Below are 22,147 nucleotides of genomic sequence, written 5' to 3' on the forward strand. Positions count from 1 at the left end.
CATCAGGGCTGTAGGGAGACAGGCAACTCTCCAAGGCCAGGTTTCCCCAGTGGGTAAACTACTTGGCCAAGAATGGTTAAAACGTGGAAATCTGGGGACTTCCTTGGCGGTCCAGTGGTTAAGACTCTGTGCTTCTACTGCAGGGGCCATGGGTTTGATCCCCGGTCAGGGAATTAAGATCCAACATGCTGCATGGCACGGCCAAAAAAAAAAAGTAGAATTCCTTTCTTTGGTCTTTATGGCAAAATGAAGCCCGGTTTTATAGCCTTTTATTTTTCAGTTTAACTGTGGACACTTTGAAGAAGTGAAGGTATTAGTCGTTCAGTCGTGTCTGACTCTTTGCGACTCCATGGACTGTAGCCCACCAGGCTCCTTATTGGTAACCTAAAAGCATGTTATTAAGTTGTAACTAAAATTTGGTGTTCAGAAAAGAAGATTTTGGCCTGTTATCTGAAACTACTGAGAACTCTCATCAATATTCTGAACTCGGGCTGGTTGCGAAATGCTGGGCAACTTCCCATATCTCTTTCCTGAACACTCACAGCATTGAAAGCCCCTAATTTTGGAAGAAGTTATTATTGGTTTGGCTACTCCATAGTCAGTTAATTGTGCTGTGGGTTTTCTGGTGACTCTAAAGGGCAGCGGTTCTCAGAGTGTGGTCCCTGAACCAGCCGTGTCAGTATGAGAACTAGACAGGAATGAAAATTCTCAGGTCCCACCCCTGAACTACTGAATGGGGAACTTTGGGGATAGCCCAGCAAGCTGTGTTTTGACAAGCTTTTCAGGTGTCCTTAACGCACACTAAGGCATTGAGAACCGCTGATGTGGGGCTTCGTGATGCCTCAGAATAACCTGGGGCCTCTTAATTCCCTAATAGTTAGAATCGAAAGTACGTGGGCATTGTGGTTCTCCCGTAAGCTATCCATCCTCCAAAATGTGCCTGTTCAGATCCCACTTCTTTATCGCCCTGTGTTCTCTTCCCAGTGGAGGGTGGAACTTCGTAGAGCAGGTAGCCTCAGGACTTTTGTCTCCAGCAAAGTGAGTGGCTGTCAAAAAAGGGAGCCATTCTCCTAGAGCAAGAAGGAAAATCAGCCCAAAGTTTGGAGACCACTCTCCCATCAATGACCCCACGAAGCTGAAACCAGTGAGATCTTCCCAGGAGCTCTCAGCATCCTGTTAACCATCCCACCAATGTCCTCCTCCCCCATCAAAAACAGTAGTCCAGACACATCCCCTAGACCTGTGTTATCCAGTAGGGTAGCCTCTGGTCACTTGCAACTATTTAAATTAATAAAAAGAAATTAAATGATGAGAAAATTAAATTAAATGTAATTCCTCAGTTGCACTTAAGCACATCTCAGGTGCCCAGCAGCTACCGGATATGGACCATTTCCGCCATCACAGACAGTTTCCTGGACATGGGGCCACGCAGACTGACTCTCACCCTTGGCGTCCTGGCTTTCTCCTCAGGTACTGCCTGGCCGGGCTTCCTGTCGGGTACCAGTATAAGAACATCACAGATGCCGAAGTCAACAACCTGCTGCTCGAGGACCTCATCATCTGGACCAACTACGAGATCGAGGTGGCTGCCTACAACAGCGCCGGGCTGGGCGTCTACAGCAGCAAAGTCACCGAGTGGACGCTACAGGGGGGTGAGTGGGCACAGTGCCTGCTGTTCTCCTTCTCCAAGCTCTGTGCCTGTGGGATCCTATACTCGCCCAGTCCTAACGTGGGCTTCCCAGGTGGCTCAGACAGTAAAGAATCTGCCTGCCATGCAGCAGATCTGGGTTTGATCCCTGGATCGGGAAGATCCCTTGGAGAAGGAAATGGCAACCCACTAGAGTATCTCTGTCTGGGGAATCCCATGGACAGAGGAGCCTGGAGGGCTACCGTCCATGGGGTCAGAAAGAGTCGGACAGAACCGGGCGACGGAGCAGCAGCAGCGCCAGTCCTGACCGCCTCAGCCATGTCGCCTGTTTAATCCAGCCCCAGGCTATTGCACCAGAGAAGGCAGTGGCACCCCACTCCAGTACTCTTGCCTGGAAAATCCCATGGACGGGGGAGCCTGGTGGGCTGCAGTCCATGGGGTCACTAAGAGTTGGACACGACTGAGCGACTTCACTTTCACTTTTCACTTTCATGCATTGGAGAAGGCAATGGCAACCCACTCCGGTGTTCTTGCCTGGAGAATCCCAGGGACGGGGGAGCCTGGTGGGCTGCCGTCTGTGGGGTCGCACAGAGTCGGACACGACTGAAGCGACTTAGCAGCAGCAGCAGCAGCAGCAGGCTATTGGACGCTGTGCCCAGTTACCCTGTAGGGCGGGAGGATGGAGGAGAAGATGAAGAGGTTGGGGTGGGTGTGATGAAGGCAGAGGCTTCGGGGGCACAGGGACCTTCTGCGAAGTTTCCCATTAACTGGATCATGAAACAGCTTACATTTAGCGTCATACCTAAAAACCACCCTGAGCATTTTCAGATTCATCACTTGTATTTATGGGCATCCTGTGAAATGGGCCAGACCGGTTTTATTAAACCCAAACTAATCTACAGAAGCTTCCCAGGTGGCTCAGTGGTAAAGAGTCCGCCTGCCAAGCAGGAGACGCCAGTTCGATCCCTGGGTTGGGAAGATCCCCTGGAGAAGGGAATGGCTACCCACTCCAGTATTCTTGCCTGGAGAATCCCGTGGACAGAGGAGCCTGGCGGGCTGCAGTCCAGGGGGTCGCAAAGAGTCAGGCTTTACTTAGCGACTGAGCACACAGGCAATCTACAGCAAGAGAGCGTCTCAAGTCTCCATGGCTGGGGGGTGGGGGGGGGGGTGCAGTATAAAGCTATGCCTGCAAACTCGTGTTTCCTCTGCTTCCCTGGGCCAGACAGACAGACAGACGATGGCCCCTCCACCCACACCCCTACCTCTCTACTCTCCCCCAGTCCCCACAGTCCCTCCGGGCAACGTGCACGCTGAAGCCACCAACTCCACGACCATCCGCTTCACCTGGAATGCCCCCAGCCCCCAGTTCATCAACGGCATCAACCAGGGCTACAAGGTACGTGAGGTCTCTCCTGGCCCGGGGTGGAAGCCTGCAAGGAGGACTCGGGCTGGAGACGAGCGAAGCTGGAGGGTGCAGGAGGGCATCCCCGCTGTTTCTGAAATCGCCGCTGCAGGCCAAGCAGAGGACATGTACGTGATCAAGGCAGAGGGCCTTGGGCTGTCCCCAAGTCCACGTCCAGGCCCCGGGGAGTACAGACCTTGACCTGTTTGTGACCAGGTGCAACAGCACAGTTTCAGTGAGACTGGGTTAGAAACAAAACCAGGTTTGTTTCAGGTGCAGACCCTCCGCAGAGCCGTGGCCCTATCAGAAAAATCTAAAACGCACTTCTTGCCCCTGAGCCGTGAGCTAAGGGGAGCGTGCAAAGTCCTTGGACTGTACTTGACCCCCGCAGTGTGTTTAAGGGCTGGACTAGGACTCAGAGCCTGGATTAGAGTCCTGGCTCTGCCTCTTGCCGGCAACCTGGACGAGTGTGATAGTCCATCTGAGCACCCTTCCTTCGGTAAATATTTGCTGAGCCCGACTCTATGCACGTCTAGCTGCTGGGGAAGCAAGATACATTCTGTTCCCTCATTTGTGCATGAAAATGATGCTAATTTTTATTCCTTGGGGCTATGTGGGGATTAAATGAGGATATTTGTAATTTTTTGAGCAGAACGGCAAACACCTAACAAGCCTTAGGGAAACGCTAGAAACAGGAGTGGAAGTGGACTAGCTGCATGGACGGCTCTCACGCGGCACCATGGTCTGGGCGGCTTAAACACCAGAAGTGTATCCCCTGAAAGTTCTGGAAGCGGGAAGGCCGAGATCCGGGTGTCCTCGGGGTTGGTTCTGTCTGAGGCTTCTCTCCTTGGTGTGCAGACGGCCGTCTTCTCCATGTTCTCACGCAGGCAGGCAGCACGGGGGGGCGGGGGGTGGTGACACGTGTCACCAGGAAGCCAGTTGTGTGGGGGAAAGAACTTCGGGCTCTGGCTTCGAGGCCAGGGATCTGGCGACCTGGCAGTGACCGCAGACACTTCCAGAACATTCTCAAACCACCCATGTGCAACAACCAAGAGTGTTTCTAGGACCTGCAGTCTCAGCCTTTATTGCTTCAAGGTCAAGGTGGTGGACAGGAAGAGACTGAGATTAAATCACTGAGAGAATTTTTCTGCTGGTGAACCAAGGAAGGGGGCTTCCCAGGTGGCTCAGTGGTAAAGAACCCCCCTGCCAGTGCAGGAGACCTGAGACGCAGGTTCCATCTCTGGGTCGGGAAGATCCCCTGGAGGAGGGCATGGCAACCCACTCCAGGATTCTTACCTGGAGAATCCCACAGACAGAGGAGCCTGGTGGGCCACAGTCCATGGGGTCGCAGAGTCGGACATGACTGAAGTGACTTGGCACAGGACAGCAAAAAGGAGGGAGGCTCTAGGTTGGGACACCCTCCAGCTGTGGCATCTTCCTCCCAGGAAGGTGCATAACCGAGGCCAAGCCAGCCTTCCTGGGCCGAGGCTGCAGCTCTCACCGGCAGTGCTGGCTGGCTGGAGAAACCTCTTAATTGGGACTCTGAGGGGCGGCAGGGGAGGGAAGGGGGAGGCTCGAATCGTGCAGAGGAGCTGAGCTGGGAACAATTAGCTTCTTGTTGCTGACTCTAAGTTTCCTTCCACCCTGGGGAGCCCTGGGCTGCAAACTTCTAAGGCAGATGGCTCCCAGAGGGCCAAGGAGACCAGCTCAGTGGCCGGGACAATTAGTGCAAAGACCCATTATGTGCCAGAGCCAGAGGGGGCTACAGAGGCCCACCTGACTCCCAGCTCTGGGCAGTGCCGAGCACCCACTCCCGGCTCCCTGAAAGTCAGCGGGAAGGAACAGGCCAAATAGCTGGAGCATAGAAACAGGTAAGGAAGACTCGCTAGTGCTTAGACAGGGCACGTTCTAGCGCCAGGCAGTATGGGCTTCTCTCCCATACTTGTCTTGGGCAAGGTGCACAAGAGCCCTAAGAAGGAAGGCTTGTTATCATCACCCCCATTGCATTTCTTTATTTTTATTATTTTCTGGCCTTGCAGCACGTGGGATCTTAGTTCCCTGACCAGAGATCGAACCCACACCCCCTGCATTGGAAGTACAGAGTCTTGACCCCTGGACCACCAGGAACGTCCCTTGTTTTATTTTATTTTAAACATTGATTTGTGCCGGGTCTTAGTTGCAGCACGTGGGAGCTAGTTCCTTGACCAGCTCCCTGTATTGGGAGCTCAGAGTCTCAGCCACTGAACCACCAGGGACGTTCCCATCACCCCATGTTGTAGAGGAAGAAACTGAGGCGTGAGGACAGGTAATTTGTTCAAAGTAACCACAAAGCTCAGATTCCAACTCCAGAGCCTACACCTTGCCTTGTATTAATAATACAGTGTCATGTGATTTAATGGTCAAATAATGACTGTAACTGATTTTCTCCAAGTGCAGATGGTACAGGTGGGATTTTGCTTCTTGCTCTTTCCACCTTCAGTGTCACAGGGAGAAAAAAAAAAAAAAACAGTGTTTCTCTCTTCCATCCTTCAGTGCGAAGGGACCTTTTTTCCCCTTTGAATTGTGAAAAAGTTTCAAACATCTACAAAGTTAGAGAGGAGACTAAAATGACGAGATAAAACCATAACGCACCCTGGCTTCAACAGTTACCAGCACATGGCCCAGCGTGCTCGCTCTATTTTTTTCTTATTTATTTACATGGCTGCGTGAGGTCTTAATTGCCCTGCAGCACATGAGGTCTTAGTTCCCTGACCAGGGATGGAACGGGTTTCCCCTGCATTGGAAGGTGGATTCTTAACCACTGGACCATCAGGGAAGCCCTGTTCCCTCTATTTTCCAGCCTCTGTCCTAGAATATTTTTAAGACAATCCCAGGTACTGTATCCTTTTATCCATTCATATTCCCGCAGAGAAACATTATAAAGTCTCTACTTAAAACCTCACCACAGTAACCACATTCTCATTATGGTGCCTTCAAATATCAATGGTCCCCTTAATAGTATCAGATACCTAGTCAGTGTTCAAATCTCCTGGTCTCCAAATCATTTCCTTTACTGGTTGGTTTGTTTGCCTTAGGAGCCAAAGGAAAGCCACACAGCTGCAGCTGGTTGGAGTTTTCTAGGTTTCAGTTGGTCCACGGGTTCTCTGTCCCCCTTTTTCTCCTTTTTAGTTTATTTTGTAGAGAAACTTAGTCATTTATCCTATAGAATTTTCCACAGCCTGGCTGGATCGGCTGATTGCATCCCTGTGGGGTCATTTAATTTATTCCTCTGAACAGTATATTTGCAGTAAATTGGAATTTGGGATGAGACGTTTGATCAGATTCAGGCTTGAATATCTTTTTTCAAAATATTATTTCCTCGACGGTGCTGTGCATTTTCGTTAGACGGCAAAGCATCCGACTGTCTCTCTTTCTAGGATGTAGTGGCCACTGATGGTCCTCGTGTGGTCCGTTATCTCAGTAGGAGTTGCAAAAGGAGGAGACGTGAATGTTGTGATTTTGTCTCGATTTATGAGCTGAAATACTTTCCCCCCACCCCCCCGCCAAAAAAAAAGAATTTTTCCCTTAACAGCTTTTTGGTTACCTGAAGTTTTAATTCATCTAGGAAAAGCATAGTAAGTGCTCAAGTCTTTTCCATAAGTTAACAATTTTCAGAGGAATGAACTGGTTCCTCAGCATCTTCTAAGGTGATAGATGAGTTTGGATGGGGGCAGAAGGAGGCATCCGTGTTGTTGTTGTTGTTAGTATTATTATGTCCTTAGGGATTTTTAATACGTCTGTTATGTTTCAAGCCACTGCTGTTATTACTTTTATTGATGCCAGACTGACCCATCGCCTGCCTCTTCGAGCTGCTGAGTCCTTCTGCTATGGGCTCAGGCGCCTTCTTTTTCTCTCTCGCCTGCGCGGGGTCTTCGATGCTGCGTGGAGGCTTCTCATGGTGGTGGCTTCTCTTGTTGAGGGGTTCAGGCTCTAGGTGCGCAGGCTTCAGGAGTTAACAGCACGTGGGTTCAGGAATTGTGGCGACAGGCTCAGTTGATCTGAGGCATGTGGAATCTTCCCGAACCAAGGATCAAACCTGCATCCCCTGCGTTGGCAGGCAGATTCTTAACCGCTAGACCACCAGGGAAGTCCCAGCCCCAGGAGTCTTTGGTAGCTTCCTTGCTCTTCTGGTACGACAGGATGCCCCAAACTATCTTCTTCCCCTGCAGCGTGCCTGGGATCAGCCACATCTTCAGGGAACCCTTGTTTCTTTTAAATGATAGTTAGATACCAGAATCTGGGCAATGGGGATGCTCCTGGTTCTAGCATTGACTGTTGTTTTGAAGCTCTGTGGATGGACAACTGAAAAATACTATTTTAAAAGATAAAACATATACTTCCAATTCAGTTTCAGGACTTTCAGATTTCTTTTAAAATAATCTCGTGGGTCTTTTCTCTCTCTTTTCTCCATAGTAAAAATCGAATTCTTTTCACACCAAAGAATCACTGACCTACTTGATCCCACAGACACCCACAACAGTTTCAGAATAGTAATTTCAACACTGTGGTTACTGAAGATAGTTTCAGATGATCTGTAGGTCTCTCTGTTTTTAGGGTGTATCCCAGCAAGATATACTCCGCTACCCCTTTCTGTGCTGCAAAGTCTTTGAAAGGGTTTCTTTCTGATTTTTGCTACAACTCAATACACTATGAAGTTCATTTGTTTCATTTTGGTTTTGATTTTTAGGGATTGATTTTTTCATTTAATTTTGTTCTGTAATTATGTAGCATATTTACATGGTTCCAAGGTTAAATCTACAAAGAAAAGTTAACTCCAAGAAAATCAGCCTGAATTCTGGTTCTCTTCCTTCCCAGTAGAAATCATTTCTTTTTGTGTGTTGGTTTGGTTTGATTTTCCCTTCCATTTCTTTAACAGAAACAAATGCATGCATACATAAATGTGTCTCCTCACCTCAGACGAATGACAACATACAATACATACTTTCTCCATCTTGCTGTTATTTTCAGTATATCCTGGAGATCACTTTGTAGGAGTATATAGAGATACTTCACGTTCCTTTTTAAAGAATCTGCATTGTAGTCCATGATGTGGATCTCACATTGTTTGGTCAACCAGCTCCCTAGTGAAGACATTTTGGTTGTTTCCTATCTTCTCCTGGAACAAACATTTCCACGGTGAATAGTTTTATGCGTACATCTTTTCATATTTTCACGTACAACTTTGGAATAGATTCTTAGACATAAGATTGCTAAGTCAAAAGGTAGATATATATAATTTTGCTGCTGTTGCCAAATTGCCCCATTATTTTTTTCATTTTTTAATTTAATTTTCAACCAGAAATATGTTTACCCAATTCAAAACCCAACAAACATAAAAAAAGGCAAACTTAGAGCAGAAATCTTCCTTCCATCCCACCCCCTCCCACCCCAGCCCCTCATCTGCCTGTTTCTTTCCCACCCAACCCTGAAATTCTCCCCACTCCAGGGAATCACTGTTGTTAATTTCTTACATATCCTTCCAGGATGTTTTATACAAATCTGTGCAAATGGAAAGAGATAGAAAAATAGAGAGAAAGAGGAGGGGAGGGAGAAAAAGAGAAGTTCCCCTTCTTTTTTTAACTCGAGTATCTAGCAGGCCAAACGTACTATCCTGGACTCTCGAGCCTGTACTGTACTGCCTCCATCAGAAAAAAGACACATTAATTCAGCCCGTTTCTCTACAACCATCAGGGTAGCCGCTAGTGTCTCCTATAATCCTGAGGCTCAGAGAGGCTGACTGACTTTCCCAGTAAATGACAGAGTTGAGCTTTAGTTTCCCCATGCAGGTGGGAGCTTAGTTTCCTGACCAAGGATCAAACCCATGTCCCCTGCACTGAAGACAGTCTTAACCCCTGGACCACCAGGGAGGCCCCTTGGTTTTGATTTTGTAACAGCGCAGGACAGTGATTCCCATCTCGTCCTCATTGCAATGGTGAAACGGGCCTCGTCGGTGATGGACTGACCCAGTGCCAGGCCCAGTGCGTGTACATGGAGCACAGACTCCACCCCGCGGCTGCCGGAGCCCAGCCCCTTTGAGGGCACTAGAAGGCACGGAGGACGCTTCTGTTGTCTTCCGGGCCCTGAGGGACAGCCCTCAGCCCTCAGCCCCTCCTCTTCAGGTGCAGCTGTGGAAGGACAAGAGGTCCACGCTCCAGAATAAACGTGCTGAAGCCGCCTCCGCCATCTTGGTCTCTGGCCTGTATGTGCGCATGCCCCGGGCGTGACTCCACCGCGCCAGGCTTCCGTCACCCTGTGCACGTCTTCCGTGTCATTTCTCAAGACAGTTCCCCGTGATTTTGTTTCTATGCATTTGTCGGGACGTTCTTTGTCCCTTATATATTTTTTTAATGGTAGTGATCATAACTGGTCTAAACCCAGTAAGATTATATTTACCTAGATTTTGCACTTACTGGAGAATACACCGCGCAGTTAATTCTAATGGCGTAATTAATTTGAATTTACATTAATTAAATTAAATTAAAACATCAAACTTGTTTCTTCATCTACTCCAAAGAAGTTCAGCAATTTAATTGCTATGAAACAAGATAACCGAAATAAGGAGGGTATTTAACATACTTATTAAATGCCACTTAGTATTTCTGATTAGTATTTTTAGGGTCTAATTAGTGTCTAATTAACTTGCTATCGGCTATCTTTTCACAATACCAATTAAATTTCCAAACATCCTTTATAAACAGGCGGCCATGAAAAGGAGCAGATTAAGCATTGTTATGGGCATGAGTTAATCAGGAAACATTGGCATGGTATTGTTTTATGTCTATAAATACCCGGGCTTATTAAAACTCATCCCGTGTTGCTTTTCACCATTAATTGCTATTTAATCAACTTCAAATAAAGGAGGAAATCTCTGAGACCAGCTGTCATTGTTAGAGACAGACAAAGGGCCCAGAGAAAAAGGAGTGGGGGGCAAGAGACCAAGAGGCAGAAAGATGCGGCCACGTGGATGGATCCAGAGACGATCACACTGAGTGCGTCAGAAAGAAAAAGGCAAATGCCGTAGGATATCGCTTACAGGTGGAATCAAAAACATAACACAAAGGAACTTATCTGTGAAACAGAAGCAGACTCACAGACAGAAAACGGACTTGTGGTTGCCTCGGGGAGGGGGGGTGGTGGTGGAGAGAGGGATGGATCGGGAGTCTGGGATTAGCAAATGTAAGCCAGTATATTTGGGATGGATAAACAACAGGTCCTCTTCTACAGCACAGGGAACCATGTGATAAACTGTAATGGAAAAGAATATTTAAAAAGAATGTGTATATATGTATGGGGCTTCCCGGGTGGCGCTAGTGGTAAAGAGAGCGCCTGCCCCTGCAGGAGACGTAAGAGACGCAGGTTGGATCCCTGGGTTGGGAAGATCCCCTGGAGGAGGAAATGGCAACCCACCCCAGAATTCTCCTGGAGAACTTCCATGAGCGGAGGAGCCTGGCGGGCTATGGTCCACAGGGTCGCAAAGAGTCGGACACGACTGAAGCAACTTGGCACGCATGCGCACATATATATGTATCACTGAATCACTTGGCAATTTCTGCTGTACACTGTTACAGCAGAAATTAACACAACACTGTAAATCAACTACACTCCAGTTTTAAAAAACAGGAGGCAGGAAGAGATGGAAGGGGAGGCGGGGAGTTAATGCAGCTATGGGTGGGATCTATAGAGTGGAGATTAAATGAAAAGTGATGCTGAATTTCCAGACAGGGTTTTCCTATTGACACTCCACCTCTAGCAGATGGCTAAGATTAAAATCCCAACTCAGAACAAGTTTAAAAGGATTAGAGTTAGCTACACACTGAAGTTCCAGGGGAGAACTGCCCTAGCCCAGACAGAGAAAGACAAGGGAGTCCAGGTATTGGAAAGAGAGACCCTCAGCTTCTAGCCACTGTGGGATATAGTAAAGTCACTCAGCCTCTCTGAGCCTGTTATCATCATCTGTGAAAAACAAGACTGGCTTCATGCCTATGTAGTCACTCAAGTCTCCATACTCGGAAGGACTGCATATTTGGTTCAGCACTTTGCTGCTGTCTCCGGAAATTCTTACCAATTTTTAAACAAGGGGGTCTCCATTTGCATTTTGCTCTGGATCTGCAAATTATGTAGCCGATCTTGGTCAAGTCCCTCCCTGCGGGGTTGCCGTGGGGACTGAATGAGAGATGATTCATTGAAAGCACCTTGCCGGCTGCCTTGCTTAAGGTCACTCAGGGAATGGAAAAGCACCCCAGAGTGAGCTCCCAGAGGACAGATGCTCCAGGGGCCTGTGGGTACCAACGCGGCCTCCCTTCCCTGGGAGGAGGGATCCTGGGGAGCTGGGCTCCTGGACACTGTCCGTGGCCCAGCCTCTGGAAAAGCGCTGGGCCTCTGCTGGTCCCGCTCTTGCCGCCCTGCTTGAGTGCCTGGCCTCTCTGCAGCTCATCGCCTGGGAGCCGGAGCAGGAAGAGGAGGTCACCATGGTGACCGCCCGGCCCAACTTTCAAGACAGCATCCACGTGGGCTTCGTGTCTGGCCTGAAGAAGTTCACGGAGTACTTCACCTCAGTGCTGTGCTTCACCACCCCCGGGGACGGGCCCCGCAGCACCCCGCAGCTGGTGCGCACCCATGAGGATGGTAGGCAGCCCCCGGTCCCGGCTCCCTCTGCCCCCGACTCCCTACGCGCCCCCTCCTCCACGGGCCAGGCTGTGCGCTCCAGGCACAGGGCAGCCCTGCTCTTGTCTTCCAGCCTGGGGTGCCCCTGGAGCCCCGCGGGTCATCTTGCAGACGGTGGTCTCTCTCTGGCTCTAACTGGCCTTGGGTGGGGTGGGGGGCCTTCTCGGGGTGCAGTGCCTGGGCCTGTGGGACACCTGAGCTTCAGTGACGTCCTGGACACCTCGCTGAAGGTCAGCTGGCAGGAGCCAGGGGAGAGGAACGGCATCCTCACAGGTAGGCCCCTCGGTGTTGCCGACGCGGTGGGTGAGCCGGGCCGGGAAGGGTCATCCTGTCCATCCCCCTACCGCCTACCCAGCGTCCCTCCAGAGCCTCTCAGCAGACCAGTCTTTTTTGGAGAAGACTCAGAGAAGGTTCTCAGCCCCTCTGCTCTGTGACACACCCCAGCTCTTCACTGTGTCTGCAATCCCCACACAGCAAGGGCGCCCCATCCTGGCCCATGATGTTCCCACCTCCCCGGAGGCACCTTGCTTCCAGCGCGTGTCCAACCGCCAGACTCGTGGGGACATGAGCAGCAGAGCAGAAGGCTGAGGCCACTGCAGCTGAGCTCACGCCGTGCTGCGGGCTCTCCCCAGGCTACCGGATCTCCTGGGAGGAGTACAACCGCACCAACACGCGCGTGACCCACTACTTGCCCAACGTGACCCTGGAATACCGCGTGACCGGGCTCACCGCGCTCACCACCTACACCATCGAGGTGGCCGCCATGACCGCCAAGGGCCAGGGCCAGGTGTCAGCCTCCACCATCTCCTCGGGGGTGCCTCCAGGTGGGTGCCCGCCGCCCGCGCCCAACTCCTGCCGCTCTCCTCCTGATGGCGGGCGCTTACGTCCCGCACAGCCGGCCCCTCCTTAGGGTCTGTGGTCCCTGGGTCCCCCCAGGGCCGGCCTCGCCCTCGTGATGGCAAGGCTGGGTGGGCTCTGCTGCTTCTTCGTCTGGCTCTCAGAGGAGCCCAGACCCCGCAGGCCCCCACCCTTCTCTCCTCCGCCCCTGGCCGCTGCCCCCCCCACAATGCCCACACCAGGCTCTGCATCGCGCACTGGGATCTGTGATTCAGGGAAGGAAATCTCACTGCCACCTGAAGGGTCCAAATGGGATTCCAACTAGTGGGAATGTGTGTTGGGAGTGGGGTAGAGCAGGGTGTGAATAATCCCACCCCCAGTTTGAAGAGCAAGCTGAGGCCCCCTCTCAGCCCCGCTTCTGCCAGACTCTGCAACCTTGAGCAAGTCACATGCCCCTGTGCCTCAGTTTCCTCGTCTGTATCTAGATACCCACACATTCCCCTCTGGCTCTGTGAGTCTGTGTTTGTGCCATGTGGCCAGGATGCCTGGAGCCGCCCACCCACCGGGATGGTTGAGATAACTGGGCTTCAGCCCACCCCACGTGATAATAACGGTGACAAGAAGGAGACTGTTTGTGGCCCAATTATGTCCAACTCTTTGTGACCCCACGGACTGTAGCCCGCCCGGCTCCTCTTTTGTCCACGGGATTCTCCAGGTAAGAATACTGGAGTGGGTTGCCATTTCCTTCTACAGGGGATCTTTCCCAACCAAGGGCTCAAACCTGTGTCTCCCACATTGCAGGCCGATTCCTCACCGTCCTTGCCACTAGGTAGTTATTAAATTACTTGATAATTTAAAGCAGCACTGACTGTTGGTGAAGTGCTCACCCAGCCCAGAGCTCCATGCATCAATGCACTGAATCCCCCCAGTAACCCTGGTGGCTCAGATGGTAAAGAATCTGCCTGTCAGTGCAGGAGACACAGGTTCAATCCCCAGTCAGGAAGATCCCCTGGAGGAGGGCATGGCAACCCACTCCAGTGTTCTTGCCTGGAGAGTCCCATGGACAGAGGAGCCTGGTGGGCTACAATCCATGGGGTCGTGAAGAGCTGGACACAACTGAGCAACTATCACACACACATGGTATCCCTGAGGTAGGTGATATTATCATCTCCATTTTACCAAGAAAGATACTGTGGCACAGAGAGGTTAAGGAACTTGCCCAAAGACACACAGCGTCAGAAGCAGTCTGACCCTGGCACTTGAGCTCTTTCTGTTCATCCTGAACCTCAAGGCTCCTGGTCAGGATACAAGGTCTCCTCCTCCTTCCCCTCACCCCTCCTCCAAATCTCCCTCAGGCAGCATTGTTTGGGGAATGCTGTCGCGGGTTATGGGTGGATGGAGAGGAGGATTCTTTCTAGGAAGCCCAGCCCTTGTTGCGTGGCCCTGAGGTTCTCTCAGCCCCGATCCTGCCCCGTCCCCAGTCTGAACACAGCGAGCCATAGATGCAGGACGGAAGCCTGTGTTGGGGGCAGGGGGTGAGGCCTCAGTCGTGCTGGGAGGAGGAGGTTTCTAGGAAGTATGTGACATAGCCCCCTCTGTGCCCAGAGAGCCCTGTTCGACGTGGAAGGACCTTCTTCTTAATCTGCCTTCCTGCCCTGTCTCCTTCTTGCAGAACTCCCCGGAGCCCCCACCAACCTGGGCATTTCCAACATCGGCCCGCGCTCCGTGACCTTGCAGTTCAAGCCAGGCTACGACGGGAAGACCTCCATCTCCCGCTGGCTGGTGGAGGCCCAGGTAGAGCCTGCGGAGGGGAGAGCGGGCAGCCTGCCCTTCACTTTGGCCGTGCCCCTGCTCTTGAGAGCAAACTGTGTGTTTTTACATCAGTGTGAACTCCATATGCAAGGTACAGAAGGCCAGGTACACCAAAAGTGTCCACAGTTCCCCTCTGCCTCACCTGTACACACATGCCTGCATGCACACGTGCACACACAGACATGTGCACACACGTGCACACACGCACACACACACACACACCCTCTGATCAGGGTGGCGACCTGCTGGCCCAGAGAAATGACCAGCTGCTTCCTTTGCACTCACGGTTCTCAGCTTGGCTGCAACAGGGGAGCATCCAGAAACTGCAGTGCCTGGGTCCCAGCCCCAGAAACTCTGATCCAGCTGGGGGTTTCGGCTGCACTGAGTCTCCGTGGCTTTGCGTGGGCTTTCTCTAGTCGTGGTATACAGGCTTCACGCTGCGCTGACTCCCCTCATGGAGCCCCAGCTCTAGAGCAAGGGCCTCAGTCCTTCCCGCCGGCGGGCTCAGCAGCTGTGCTTCGCGGCTCCAGGGTCCAGGCTCAGTAGTTGAAGCACATGGGCTTTAGCTGCTCCGCAGCACGTGGGATCTTCCCAGACCAGGGATCACACCCGTGTCCCCTGCGTCAGCATGCGGATTCTTATCCACTGGCCCACCAGGGAACCCCCTAGCTGGAGTTTTAGAAACTTACCGGGTGTTCAGGAGAATCACCTGGGAAGCTTACTGAACAAGCAGACTCCTGGGCACCACTCCCAGGGTTTCTGACGCTTTCACGGGCAGGGCCCAGGAATGGGTTTGTATTGTAATAAGTGTCCCATGAGATTCTGATGCAGGCGGGCTCGGGGTCACCCTTGAAGTCATGTTTAAAGGCCTGGAAAGAAGGGGGCCCCAGTTGGTGTCCTCCAGGTGAGCCCTGTCAAAGCCTTGCATGGGCCGGCCTGCACCCCCAGCTCAGCCTGGCGGGCTGGCCGGCTCTAAGGGGGTCTCTTTTTGCAGGTGGGCGTGGTCGGGGAGGGAGATGAGTGGCAGCTGATCCACCAGCTCCCCAACGAGCCCGACGCCCGCTCCATGGAGGTGCCCGACCTCAACCCCTTCACCTACTACAGGTACGGGGCGTGGAGGCGAGGGGCTGCCCACACGGCGGTGGGCTCGGCCCTGGGGGCCTGCCCTCACCCTTGCGCCCACCCTCTCTCCCCCCGGCTCAGCTTCCGCATGCGCCAGGTGAACATCGTGGGCACCAGCCCACCCAGCCAGCCTTCTAGAAAGATCCAGACCCTCCAGGCACCCCCTGACATGGCCCCAGCCAACGTGACCCTGCGCACGGCCAGTGAGACCAGCCTGTGGCTCCGCTGGGTGGTGAGGCTCCCGCGAGCGCGCCGAGGGCGGTGGGGGCGGGACGTCGCCTTGCGCCTCATCGCCCTGCAGAAGCGGGCATCCACTGGCTCACCTCCAGCCCCCTTCTCAGTTCCGGCCATCAGTTTTAGCCAAACGAACAAATGTTCTGCATGACAAGAAGTTAGAAAACACTTTATTGAACATTGCCATGTGCCAAGCATTTTGCCTTTTTTCTTCCATATAATCCTGCAAGTTACAGCTATCCCAAGTTACAGCTAAGAAAACTGAGGCTCAGAGAGGTTACGCGTTCACCCAGTCACACAGCTCCCTGGGGTGGTTCTGGGATTCAGACCTAATCAGTCTTGCCCACCCAGTCGGAGAATGAGGGGCTCTTCCTGAGGTTCGGGGGGAGTTGGCAGAGGCATTAAGCTCTGTCCCCATAGGTTCCATGTCGAGGGTCATCACCCCACGTGACCCTGCACGAGTTAGTGATACAGCTGAGGGCTTCCCCTCCTGCCACGCACTGTTCTGAGTGTTCTGAGTGCTGTCGGTGTTGGACACTGAGCCCTCCCCCTGGGAGCCTGTGACAGTATCCTGGCCCCACTTTACAGATTAGGAAACTGAGGCAGAGAGAGGTGGGATAACTCTCCCAAGTAGCCTTCCCTCCATCCTCCCACACCATCTAGTTAACAGCAGGGCTCAGAATCCCAACCCAGGGAGTCTGGCCCCAAAACCCACCACCGTAAACCCTGAGCATGCTTTTGTTCCTGGGGAACAAAAGAGAACATTCCCCCCGGGACAGCATTTCCCGGGATGAAGCTCCAGAGAGCAGCAAGCCAGGAGGAATTCCTAGGCAAGGAGACGTGGGGCCAGCTCTGCACAGCCCGGCTTCTTAGAAAACCCAGGAACCCTAGCTTCAGGGGGAGCTTGCCCGACTCTGCTTCACTTGGCCCTTCCAACCACCAACTCGTTTTTTTAAACAATCGTTTATTGATTTACTTATCTTGCCGCATCAGGTCTTAGTTGCCACATGTGGGATCCTAGTTGTGGTGAACAGACTCTCTAGTTGCAGCACGTGAGCTCAGTAGTATCGGGGGAGAGGCTATAGTTGCTCCGTGGCGTATGAGATCTTAGTTCCCCGCCCAGGGATCAAACCCGCGTCCCCTGCATTGCAAGGCGAGTTCTTAACCACTGGACCACCAAGGAAGTCCCCACACAACTCCTTTTGGCCTCCACTAAAAAAGCTAAGCGCCGAAGAATTGATGCTTTTGAACTGTGGTGTTGGAGAAGACTCTTGAGAGTCCCTTGGACTGCAAGGAGATCCAACCAGTCCATCCTAAAGGAAATCAGTCCTGAATATTCATTGGAAGGACTGACACTGAAGCTGAAACTCCAATACTTTGGCTACCTGATGTGAAGAACTGACTCATTTGAAAAGACCCTGATGCTGGGAAAGATTGAACGCAGGAGGAGAAGGGGACGACAGAGGATGAGATGGTTGGATGGCATCACTGACTCGATGGACATGAGTTTGAGCAAACTCTGGGAGTTGACAATGGACAGGGAGGCCTGGCGTGCTGCAGTCCATGGGGCTGCAAAGAGTCAGACATGACTGACCAACTGAACTGAACTGAAAGATCTTTACTAGTTGTCCCAAACTCAACTTAAAAAGCACCGAGCTTTGGTTTTTCAGAACCAAAGCTTATCAGGGTTATGACTTATCAGGTCATTGCTACCTTTCATAGACAGCCTGATGGAGGTGCTAGTGGCCATCAGCCCTGCCTGAGCACTAATTATGAACAAGGAGCCCCCCAGGCGCAGGTACCGCGGGGAGCTATCCACCTGCCCAGCCCACCACCCCCCATCCCCACTTCCCTCCTCCGCTGCACTCCCCTCCAGGCTGGCTCTCCGTTTGCCCCCTGCTCCTTGCTCTAAGGTTTCCAAGTACTAAAAGGCTGAGGAGTCCAATACCTGGGGTGGGGGCCGGAGGGGCACAGGAGGCAGCTTCTGGGCAGTGCGGGGCCCGGACCCCTCGGGGCCCCCCTAATGGCGTGGCCCATTACCTTTCCTTAGCAGGTGAGGGAGCCTGAGACCTGGGCCCGGCTCGAGCTCTCAGGCGCATCGATCGCTGCCTTAATGGTCTCTGGTCTGCTTCACTAAGTGTCTGCAGGAGCGGGGGGCCGGGGAGGGAGTATGGAGGCGGCAAGGCACAGGCTGAGGACCTGGAGAAAGTGGGTCAGAACGTGGGGGCCCGTGGATCAGGGGCTCTTTAGGGAAGCAGAGCGGGGGCCAGTGAGGGCTGAGAGCACCCCAGCTCCAGCCCCGCCACCGTCAGAGCAAGAGTCTTCCAGCGCCTGCCCGGGTCACAGGCTGCCCCCGACAGGCCCATCTCTCCACTGCGAGTCAGCACCGCCAAGTTCATCCAGATAGACTTAAGGCAGTGGCTTCAGCCTCACCAGCCTAGTCACAGGCCCAGGAGAGGAAGCTGTTTTTTTTCTTTCTTTTCCTCTTCACTGAGACACCAAGAAGAGGGAGGCTGAAAATGCACAGGAGAGATGGAAGTGTGCTGGCGGAAGGACTTCCTGACAGCGGCTCCTATAGTAGAGACAGTGTCTCTGCACGCTTGTTCTCCAAGGGCAGACACGGGCTGAGATCGGGCATGTTGTAGGCTGTTAAATAAGTATCTGTTGGCAGGCTCGGAGAAGGCAATGGCAACCCACTCCAATACTCTTGCCTGGAAAATCCCATGGATGGAGAAGCCTGGTAAGCTGCAGTCCATGGGGTCACTGAGTTGGGCACAACTGAGCGACTTCACTTTCACTTTTCACTTTCATGCATTGGAGAAGGAAATGGCAATCCACTCCAGTGTTCTTGCCTAGAGAATCCCAGGGACGGAGGAGCCTGGTAGGCTGCAGTCCATGGGGGCGCACAGAGTCGGACACAACTGAAGCAACTTAGCAGCAGCAGCAGCAGCAGCTGGCAGGCTGAGGGTGGGAGTTTAGTGGCAGAGACCATGGCCAGAGGTGCCAGGTGTTAGACAGCCTTTACGCCGCTCCTCCTGGGCCAGCCCCCTCGGCAGGGTCATAAATTTGTAATATGCACTGTAGAGTGGATTCTGCCTCTCCTCTGAGCCCAAGGGGAGACTCAGGGAGAAGGTGGGGCTGTCAGAAATACAGAGTCACACAACCAAGCCATGCTCAGCGTTGAGCATGCCTCACACGGGTGCCGAGAGGCTGGACAGTGGGCTGGGTAATCCCGAAGCCTCCCTGGAAGAGGCCACACGAGCCTGGCAGGTCTGCACAGTATGGGCCTCACAGCAGTCTTGCTCCCCCCACCCCTCCTGCAGCCTCTCCCGGAGATGGCATACAACGGGAACCCCGAGTCGGTGGGCTACAAGATCAAGTACAGCCGGGCAGACGGCCATGGCAAGACACTGAGCCACGTGGTCCACGACCGCGTGGAGCGTGAGTGCACCATCGAGGACCTGGAGGAGTGGACAGAGTACCGCGCTCAGGTGCAGGCCTTCAACGCTGTCGGGAGTGGGCCCTGGAGCCCGGCGGTGACGGGCCGTACCCGGGAGTCAGGTACCACCCCGGGTGCCCGCCCCTCACCCAGGCCACCTCACTGTGGCCTGGGGACACCCCGCCTGGGTCCCTAAGGCTGGAGCTGCGGTGCAGAAATGTCCTGGGCTCATTCTCCTGCTTGTGCTCAGTGTCTGACAGAGCATGCCCTGTGTGTGTGTGTGCATGTGTGTGTGTGGTTTCTGTGTGTGTGTGGTTTCTGTGTGTGTGTGTGGTTTCTCTATGTGTGTGTGTGGTTTCTGTGTGTGTGTGTGTGCGTGTGTGTGTGGTTTCTGTGTGTGGTTTCTGTGTATGTGGTTTCTGTGTGTGCGTGTGTGTGTGTGGTTTGTGTGTGTGTGTGTATGTGTGTGGTTTCTCTGTGTGTATGTGTGTGTGCGCGTGTGTGTGTGCTTTCTGTGTGTGTGTGGGGTGGTTTCTGTGTGCTTTCTGTGTGTGTGTGCGTGTGTGTGTGGTTCCTCTGTGTGTGTGTGTGTGTGTGGTTTCTGTGTGTGTGGTTCCTGTGTGTATGTGTGTGGTTTCTGTGTGTGGGTGTGGTTTCTGTGTGCGTGTGTGCGTGTGTGTGTGCATGTGTGTGTGTGTGGTTTCTGTGGTGTGGTTCCTGTGTGTGTGTGGTTTCTGTGTGTGTGTGTGTGTGCTTTCTCTGTGTGTGTCTGTGTGTGGTTTCTGTGTGTGTGTGTGGTTTCTGTGTGTGTGTGTGGTTTCTGTGTGTGTGTGGTTTCTCTGTGTGTGTGGTTCCTGTGTGTCTTTGTATGGTTTCTGTGTGTGTGTGTGTATGTGGTTTCTGTGTGTCTGTGTGTGGTTTCTGTGTGCGTGTGTGGTTTCTGTGTGTGTGTGGTTTCTGTGTGTGTGTGCGGTTCCTGTGTGTGTGTGTGTGTGCGGTTCCTGTGTGTGTGTGTGTGGTTCCTGTGTGTGTGTGGTTTCTGTGTGTGTGTGTGGTTTCTGTGTATGTGTGTGTGTGTGGTTTCTGTGTGTGTGTGTGCATGTGTGTGTGTGTGGTTCCTGTGTGTCTTTGTATGGTTTCTGTGTCTGTGTGTATGTGGTTTCTGTGTCTGTGTGTGGTTTCTGTGTGCGTGTGTGTGGTTTCTGTGTGTGTGTGTGCGGTTCCTGTGTGTGTGTGTGTGGTTCCTGTGTGTGTGTGTGTATGCGTGTGTGTGTGCGTGTATGTGTGGTTTCTCTGTGTGTGTGTATGTCTCTAGTACCTGATCCTTCCCTGCACTGCTTCGCAAGTTAGGGGGACATGTTCCCAGGAGGAGATACCTGGCTCTGTGTCCTTTAACCCTGACCCCAGTGATGCCTGCAAGACCCCACGATTGGAGGTTGGGGAGGGGAAGGGGGAGCAGGTTGGGTTAGCTCTCAGAACCTTCCAGAAACACAAGCAGCCGCTCACAGGGGCCTGGCAAGGGGACACCCACGGAATAGGCGCTCCCAGCCTGCAGGCAGCCCTCGTCCGTCCGCACGTGGCGGGTACCCTGTGGCTTCCTCCTGACGCCCTTTAAATGACGGCTCCCCTCCCACTGGGCCGCCCCCCACCGCCCCCCGCGGTTGCGCTGGCAGGAAGTGCAGGCTCATCCTGTCCTGAGTCTGAGCGGCGGTCACAGGGGGCTCACCTCACGCCAGAGGCAGCACGTATGATGCTCCGGAGCCAAGAGCATCACGGTCGCGGGCTAGTTTGCTGTTTGGGGACCGCGCCCCCGTTCCCTCCCTGGACCCCCTCCACCCCTCCGCTGCGGGGCCCACACTGGGTCCTGAGCCCCGCCTCCCCTCTCCCTCTACCCCCAGTGCCGTCCTCCGGCCCCACCAACGTGTCTGCGCTGGCCACCACCTCCAGCAGCATGCTGGTGCGCTGGAACGAGGTCCCCGAGGCCGACCGCAACGGGCTTGTGCTGGGCTACAAGGTGAGGGGCTCCCTGCTTCCCCGTCCAGGCACCCAGTCCTGGCGAGCCCCTGGCGCCCAGAACGCTGCCTTCCAGATTGGACACAGGGGATCTGCCTGCTGGCATCCACAGGTCACCATGGCAACCAGGGAGTCCTCCCTTGCGGGTGGGGAAGCTTCCCATGCGGGCTGGAGGTCCTGGGGGGGCAGCTCTGCCTGCCCCAGGAGGCCACACTGGGCCACTCACTCTCAGCCCCACGGGCCCAGATTCAGTTTCCATCATCTTCTAGAATTCCTCCCAAGCCTGCACCTACAGCCCCAGCCTGGAAGTCATGAGACATCCCAGCGCTGTGGCTCCTGGCTGTGTGACTTTGAGCAAGTCAGGCCCCCTCTCTGGGCCTGCTTTCCTAGCCGGATGCTCCCCGAGGAACCTCCAGCTCTGCAGCTTAGTACATCTCTGTGTCCCCCGCCAGCCCCGAGCACTTGCTTGTAACCCGGGGACCAAGCCCCTCCAAGGGGCCCCGGGTCCACCTACTCATCCTCACCCCGCCCCCCATCCAGCTCCTGGGGAGGAGACAGGAGACGTTCTGGCAAGACCAGAACCCGGCCCGCGGCCCTGACCCTGCGCTGGGCTCTGACAGGTGCTGTACAAGGAGAAGGACTCAGACGCCCCGCCCCGGTTCTGGCTGGTGGAAGGGAACTCCTCCCGCAGCGCCCAGCTCACAGGCCTGGGCAAGTACGTGCTGTATGAGATCCAGGTGCTGGCCTTCACGCGCATCGGCGACGGGGGACCAAGCCACCCTCCCATCCTGGAGCGGACCCTGGACGACGGTGAGGTCACACCCCCGGGGGTCTGGGCAAGGCTGGGAGCTGTGCTCCACTCCCTACCGCCCCCTGCCCAGCCCTGCCCCTCCTGGGGTCTCCCTCAGCCCCAAAGGGAACCGTGGCCTCAGGCTTC

At 53.6% G+C, this 22,147-nt stretch overlaps 1 protein-coding gene across 1 annotated transcript in view; it reads left to right on the forward strand.

Moving 5' to 3' along the window:
* Positions 1-22,147, forward strand: part of SDK2 (sidekick cell adhesion molecule 2) — a 268,352-nt gene that overhangs the window by 202,218 nt on the left and 43,987 nt on the right. Inside the window, exons 17-27 of the mRNA XM_052657936.1 lie at positions 1,471-1,652; positions 2,929-3,044; positions 11,519-11,714; positions 11,928-12,026; positions 12,386-12,577; positions 14,263-14,384; positions 15,397-15,506; positions 15,606-15,756; positions 19,082-19,319; positions 21,096-21,211; positions 21,831-22,020. Of these exons, the coding sequence (XP_052513896.1) occupies positions 1,471-1,652; positions 2,929-3,044; positions 11,519-11,714; positions 11,928-12,026; positions 12,386-12,577; positions 14,263-14,384; positions 15,397-15,506; positions 15,606-15,756; positions 19,082-19,319; positions 21,096-21,211; positions 21,831-22,020 (1,712 nt within the window). The remainder of the gene's footprint in view (positions 1-1,470; positions 1,653-2,928; positions 3,045-11,518; positions 11,715-11,927; positions 12,027-12,385; positions 12,578-14,262; positions 14,385-15,396; positions 15,507-15,605; positions 15,757-19,081; positions 19,320-21,095; positions 21,212-21,830; positions 22,021-22,147) is intronic.

This window comes from Budorcas taxicolor, chromosome 19 (genome assembly GCF_023091745.1).
Source record: "Budorcas taxicolor isolate Tak-1 chromosome 19, Takin1.1, whole genome shotgun sequence".
Classification (NCBI taxonomy): Eukaryota; Metazoa; Chordata; class Mammalia; order Artiodactyla; family Bovidae; genus Budorcas; species Budorcas taxicolor.